The sequence below is a fragment of the Raphanus sativus genome, chromosome 7 (genome assembly GCF_000801105.2).
Source record: "Raphanus sativus cultivar WK10039 chromosome 7, ASM80110v3, whole genome shotgun sequence".
Classification (NCBI taxonomy): domain Eukaryota; kingdom Viridiplantae; phylum Streptophyta; class Magnoliopsida; order Brassicales; family Brassicaceae; genus Raphanus; species Raphanus sativus.
In genome coordinates this window covers 11,391,683-11,398,927 of record NC_079517.1, presented here as the reverse complement: position 1 = coordinate 11,398,927, position 7,245 = coordinate 11,391,683, and the positions used below count along the sequence as shown (strand labels likewise).

The 7,245-nt window shown below is 39.9% G+C and overlaps 1 protein-coding gene across 2 annotated transcripts; it reads left to right on the top strand.

The window, feature by feature from the left end:
- The first annotated feature begins 903 nt into the window (after window positions 1-903).
- On the top strand, window positions 904-6,527 carry LOC108814533 (endoglucanase 8). 2 transcript variants are annotated; one of them, XR_001943664.2, is made up of 7 exons: window positions 904-1,174; window positions 1,264-1,671; window positions 2,218-2,310; window positions 2,427-2,588; window positions 3,778-3,889; window positions 4,011-5,593; window positions 5,688-5,828. XR_001943664.2 is itself a non-coding variant. In XM_018587128.2 (7 exons), the coding sequence occupies exons 1-7, from the start codon at window positions 980-982 to the stop codon at window positions 6,329-6,331; spliced, it is 1,467 nt and encodes a 488-aa protein (XP_018442630.1). In that variant the 5' UTR covers window positions 904-979; the 3' UTR covers window positions 6,332-6,527. The 2 variants fall into 2 exon arrangements, 1 of the variants encoding a protein (XP_018442630.1); XM_018587128.2 differs by lacking the exon at window positions 4,011-5,593 and adding an exon at window positions 5,999-6,527 and having other exon boundaries at window positions 5,688-5,851.
- The last annotated feature ends 718 nt before the right edge of the window (window positions 6,528-7,245 follow it).

The following is a 7,245-nucleotide window of genomic DNA, read 5'->3' as shown; positions in this document are numbered from 1 at the left end:
AAAAGTTTCCAAAACAAATGTAAAAACGTTAGTATTTAACCATAAACTATTATCTGCTAATACGATCGACTCTTTTCAGTCTTTTGTAATGGTGAGAGATCAATCCTAAAGTACGGTGCTGCTCATGTCTTGTAGTTCAATGGAAATAAACTTTTCATTTAACGTTCTGAACAATAATCAACAAATTGCAAGGTTTTCTTAAATATATACAAATAAACTAAATGGCCTTTTTTTACAAAAAAAAAAAAAACTAAATGGCCTTTCTATAAAATGGCGAAGAATATAAAAATAAACTTCTTAAAAATACTATGTAATAATTCCACCTCCGGATCAACTAAATGCTAGATGTCTTGTCCAAATACACATCACATGACTTAAAGTGGATTCTAGATTGCAAATGGGCGAAAGTTGGATGTTTGCTAAAATTTATCAATACTAGATACATCGAGTTTTAAGACGTTCATAATCACAAGTTTTCTTCAACACTACTAATATATAATCGAGTAATAAAACAAATGTTAAGAACACCTACTTGATATCACAACACGTGTCGCACGACAATAGGGCGGTGGATCACATGGTAAAATCTCTTTTATCATTATTCATTTCACAGATTTCCACTTTTTTGGATTCTCTCACCGTACCAACGGCGTACACACCGTCTTCATTAACTAACACCCAAACCCTAGACCCGGATTGATTTACCCGACCCGTTCAATCCGGTTCTTGCCCGGTCAAGCGAATTGTGCCTCGGAATCCTAAAACCCCCATACCCAATCTAACATGGATCTGCCTCCAGTTATAAATGTCCACGTGGCATCCATTCATTGGCTCTTTATCTGGCACCCAAGAAGACCTTTTTAGTATAAAGAGCCCTTCGTTGGTCCTATCAAAAACACTCCCTCCTCACTGTCTTAACTTCTCTAATAACAGAACAAAGAAGAAGACAACAGAGCAAAAAAGAGAAAGAGAGTTAAATATGGCGCGAAGTCTCTTCCTGGTGTTGCTCATCGTGCTTCTCTCTTCACCAGAGATTTACGCCGGACATGATTACCGCGACGCACTCCGCAAAAGCATCATGTTCTTCGAAGGTCAGCGTTCCGGCAAGCTTCCTCCCGATCAACGTCTCAGATGGCGCCGTGACTCAGCATTACGCGACGGTTCTTCCGCCGGCGTGAGTCTACATTTCAACATTTTCTCTTTTAAAAAAAAAAAAAAAATTTGTAACATTTCCAGCATTCTGTTTTTTATTACTAATCACAGGTGGATTTGTCGGGAGGTTACTACGACGCAGGAGACAATGTCAAGTTCGGTTTCCCGATGGCGTTCACGACAACAATGCTGTCGTGGAGCATTATCGACTTCGGGAGAACCATGGGACCTGAGCTTAGAAACGCCGTGAAAGCCGTCAAGTGGGGAACTGACTATCTCCTTAAAGCGACGGCGATTCCCGGCGTTGTTTTCGTTCAGGTGGGAGACGCTTACTCCGACCATAACTGCTGGGAGAGGCCAGAAGACATGGACACGCTTCGCACCGTCTACAAAATCGACAGAGCTCATCCTGGATCAGACGTAGCCGGTGAAACCGCCGCCGCTTTGGCCGCGGCTTCGATCGTTTTCAGGAAACGTGATCCTGCTTACTCCAGACGGCTCCTTGACCGAGCCACAAGGGTACGTTACTATCACCAAACTATCGCTTTCGTTTTGGTTATGACTTAAGCCGCGTGTGCTGTTTACTCTGTTCTTACCATTAACTGATCTTTGTCTGTTTGTTAGTTAAATGCTTTTTCATTGACTGTGGTAATAATTTTTTTAATATTCTGATTTTGTTAGTAGTATGGAGGGTATTTATTTAACTATTTTATAGTACTTGTTTTTTATATAATGTTTAAATAGTCAAAAGTTTTTAATTCGCCAATGATTCTTTGCTTGTGAGATGAGAGATTCTCTCCACATGCTCCCTGATAATTATTCTTTACAGTACTTTTTTGCTTGCTCATTCTGTGAATCGTTTTTTATAAATAAATATTAACAAAAAAATAAATGATTTGACTTTTTGAGTAAATTTCTTACGTATATGTACGGTTGAATGAATAAGAAATGAATAATTTCTGACGCTAAAGAAGATACATCAGTTGACAAAAATAAAAGATATATAAAAAACATCTATGTTTGAATTGAGAAAATAAAGCTGACAACACACTTAACGTGGCGCAGGTATTTGCGTTTGCTAATAGGTATCGTGGTGCGTACAGTAACAGTCTTTACCACGCGGTGTGTCCTTTTTACTGTGATTTCAACGGTTACCAGGTGAGGAAAAAACACAGTTAAACCGTCAGTCAAACTTGTATTTTTACTATTTTAGTATCACCCGTGGATGGTTACTGTGATTTGACATGTTTTTTTTCATCTGGACGGTTGTGTAGGACGAGTTACTGTGGGGTGCGGCGTGGCTGCACAAAGCCTCGAGGAAACGAGCGTACAGAGAATTCATTGTGAAGAACGAGGTGGTTCTCAGGGCTGGAGATACCATCAATGAGTTTGGTTGGGATAATAAGCATGCTGGGATTAATGTCTTAATCTCCAAGGTAAACCACAACTAAATTATTCATTTGTTTATTATCTCGTTTCTATCAACACCATTAATTGTAGATCAAGAATCCAAGATTAGTGTGAGAATAGTGATTTTTGTTCGTTTGGTCAAGAATCCAAGGGGACTGACTAGCGACTACATGTATAAGAATTAAATTAACATAGGTAGAGAGATGGAGAGTGTTGTCTGGTTATCACGTGTTGTGGCACGACTTTTGATCATATAATTGGAAGTGGGGTTCACATTACAGTTATGGGTCCTATGATCCTATCTAGCTAGTTTGGTTTTCCATATGTGTGTTCATTAAAAGCTAGTTATCTTCGAACAAAACCAGCATAGATTTGTGAACCAAAATCAGCATGCTAGGGTCGTGCTAATATAGACAAGTAATATGGAATATTTTAATTATATAGTATAAGATGAAACATGGGATTCAACCAATTAGAAATGGTCATGTGATATGGAAGCTAAATCTTAAGGGAAGACATACCTCATGGGACATTCCTCTTTTTATGTCCAGTGTTTATGCTCCTAGATTTGGCATCATATAATTTAATAATATAACGTTACCATATGGAAGCCAGAGCCTCACATGGTCCCATGAGCCATGACTAGTGAGTGGATAAAAAGTGTGGATTTATACAAATCAAGATATAATATTAGACACTTGATCATCCATTGTAGGTAGGAGAAATGTATACAGTATGTGACTTTGTACCCTTTCCTGTTGGAAGTAGTTTGCATGTGGTGTATCACATGAGTGTATCTCCTACTTGTGGATTTGGATATAGATTTCATAATATATGCATCTAGTTATACCAACATTATTATTAGTAGTATCCAGGCTTCAGGCCTATAGGCTGCAAGTGGGGACGATAAAAAGAGGAAAGGATAGATAAGTCATTGGTTACTGCTACAAAGCATGTGGCACAAAGACTGAGAAAAGTGTTATGTCCTTACCAGTTCCCATTCTGCAGCAAAAGCCTAAGTGGGTTTTTTGTTTTGTCATTTCTCAACAGTCTTTTTGCTTAAGAAAAGTGATTTGTCAAGTCCCCTTTCATTATCTCAGTTTGACATGGCGCTCTCTTTTTTTCTTAAAAAAATTATCCACTGCCAATTTCATCTCAAAACCATATTCTATGCATAGGTTTGATAAAAGTGTTTTTGTCATGTTTTGGTAACAGGAAGTGCTAATGGGAAAAGCAGAGTATTTTGAGTCTTTCAAGCAAAACGCAGATGGATTTATCTGCTCTATATTGCCTGGAGTATCTCACCCTCAAGTCCAATACTCTCGAGGTAAACAATCCATCATTTTTATTTTTATTTTCATTTTTCCCATTATCAAAGCATACTTTTCCAAGTTCACGTGATTTTTTTTTTTTTTTTTGTAAAACATTCTTCATTAATAACTTAAAAGGTTACATATGGACAAATGCAACATTGAACAAAGCAATGTGCGATCCTTTTGAAAATATCAAGAACAAAGCAAATAAAGATAGAGACACAAACTTTGGAAGTTTGATAGAGTGTCCAAGTTTATTAAAGGAGCCACACGCAAATAATCTGCGTCCTTCAAAGTTTTCAGACTTGATAATAGTCACCGTATATCGTGACGTTGAGCGTTCCACAACTTCGAGTCTCACCGGGATGAGTCTCGTTGAATCTTCTGGTCCCAAACGAACCATCACACAAGATAACAAGCAGTTGAGAAAACGAAAGTACTCATAGGCTTTGACACCAAGAGACATGTACCTCTCATAAAGAGGAATTTTGGTGGAAAGGTTCACTCCAACAAGGAGGAGGATGGAAAAAGACGATCTCTCATGGCCCCGGCATGAGGAAATTTGGCTAGCCAATGCTGTTGGAAAGGTGGCTAAGGGACTACTGGGAGTTTGTAAAACAGATCTCTCTCGGTCATGGCGAGAGGAAGTTACCAGGCTGTTTGAAATAAGCTTTTGTTTCTCCAGAATATGCAACACAGAGGTGCGTAAGCTTGTTGATGTAGAAGCACTTGGTGTTTGTTTGATGAGAGCTATGACCGTCCAAAAACCAACAAAAGCACCAATTAACTTCAAATATGCTTCTTTGCTGCTTTGACTTTTGAGTGTGGGCTCCGAGAAGAATCCATTAAATCTTGACACATAGTAAGGCAGCCGTGAACGATACTGTCTTTGTGTCTCAACCATCGGAGTCTTCATCTCCCAAATCTTTTTCCAATAATGCACAGCACCATTAGAGACAAAGACAACCAAATAATTGACAAAGACACCATTGAGCATACTTTGACTGTCTTTTAAAGACTCCAGAAGCTGTCCTCTAAGGTAAAGGAGTAAGTATGTCGACAGTGGAGTGACAGGGTTCTCTGTACTTGCGGACGGAGAGATGGGATTGACACCAACTTCCGAGGGGACAAGCATTGCATCCACACAAAGTCTGCCCACTCCAGCATTACCGTGTTGGAGCAAGAGAGGTTTGATGGAACAAAGGCTGAGCAGTTGGTCGTTGAGGTCTGAAACGCTGAGATACGGTGAGCAGTCGCCGGTATGTGTAGCTACGAACAGTGTTTGCAATGAACAGGGTTTGGTTGGTGGTTCGTCGAACAGGAGGTTCCTCGCTAGGAGAGTTCGGTGGTAGTGCTGAGAGCCTTTGAGGCTCATAGATCTAGCGAGCAGTGAGCAAAGAGGACTGTTATCGGAGCCTCTTCTACACCAGAACCAGGTAGAATCGATCTTCCCCGGAGGGAGAAAATTCATCATCTTAGGAGACGAGGAAGGTAGCGGCCGTCGCGTCAACTTGAGAACTGAGGTGAGATGAAAGGCGGAGGAGAGACGGCGTTTGGGCGAGGTAAAGGTGAAACGATGAAGAGCAGGAGATACGTCTAGAGGGTCAGGAGGGTCTGGTGGTTCCAACGGTTCAAACGGGGAGAGAGAACCAAGTAGGGGAAGCTTACGCGGTGGAGGATCGGGAGGAGGTCTGGGTCGCGACGGCGGAGGAGTTCACGTGATTTACTTTTGTCTTTTCCTTCACAATATAAACAACTGTTTTTAGTTATATTAATCATCAGTAGTAGTAAATCTATATTTTGTCTTCATAGGAGGGCTGCTTGTGAAAACTGGAGGGAGTAACATGCAACATGTAACATCACTATCTTTCCTCCTATTGGCTTACTCTAACTATCTGAGCCATGCCAAAAAGGTCGTGCCTTGTGGCGAATTAACTGCCTCCCCATCTCTCCTCCGCCAAGTCGCCAAGCGTCAGGTAAGAGACAAAACTCATGGTCCCAAACTTTCTCACATTCTGGAACAAAAACAAAACACATAGCCGTTTTGTTTTGGGACCAAAACCTTAGATAAAGCCGTTTTGGGAAATTTGTTTGATCTTTCTTTTTTTGTGACGCATGAACAGGTGGATTACATTTTGGGAGACAACCCGTTGGGAATGTCTTACATGGTTGGGTACGGTCGACGGTTTCCACGTAGGATTCACCACCGTGGCAGCTCGGTTCCTTCAGTCTCGGCCCATCCAGCACGTATAGGCTGCAAGGAAGGCTCTCGCTATTTCCTAAGTCCAAATCCTAACCCAAACCTTCTCGTTGGTGCTGTTGTTGGTGGGCCCAATGTCACTGATGCTTTTCCTGACTCGAGACCTTACTTCGTGCAGTCAGAGCCCACGACTTACATCAACGCACCACTCGTTGGACTTCTTGGTTACTTCTCGACCCATTCTTCTTGGCGATGAGGATGGTCTCTAGTAGTTACACTCCCTCTCTCCTTAGAGGTGTGTTGGGAACTTTAGGCCACCCGAAACCCTTCAATTATTTTTATGTTATTTCCACTCTTTTATTTTCTACTTAACCAATTGTATTGTAAGCCCGTAATTAGTGAAGAAGATTAAAGAGTTGTACCGGTGTGAAATTAAACTCGCCTTTGCACTTTTTCGAGTAGTTACTTAAATTAGCTACATAATCTAAGATACTAGACAAGTGAAAACTCGCTAGAAAACTTGACTTGATCATCAAACCGAATTACAAAAACTACTAAATTGTAACAAACCACCATCGCGGTTTGCATTAACTCGAACAATGTCAACTCACTCTTCTATGGTATGTGTATGCTTATAAAGTTTCAAGACCACTAGAACCGATCACTAGCCAAAATATTTCCTTCACCATTAATATTGTACAGATCAAGAGCTTCCAAAGTTAACATCAGTGATGATGAGGAGGAAGATGCATTGTCAAACATAAGCGTAATTTTATTTATGGTTTGGAAATCTTTAGCAAACCAGAATAGACAGAGACTTAAATTACAAAACTATATAACTATTTCAATGAGATAAAAGGTAAGTATTTGTGAAAATCAACTTTTTCCAAGTGAGGAATTGGGTAAATTGTTTTTTTTCCCTTTGTGGAGCCCTACTGAACCACCTATGTTCTTTTTTCGAAACACCTTTGTTCACCTTAAGAAAATGACCCTATTTGAAGTGTTGTAGAAAACTAGTTTAATCAATGAATGAAATAGTTTCAAAAAAAAGTTTCAAGTTTCAAAAAAGAAATATCAATGAATGAAATTAACTAGGAGAAGTTTCTCTCGATACAAAGAACTTATATTTTACAATAAGACATTCTAAAAGCATCTCCAACCCCACTCCAT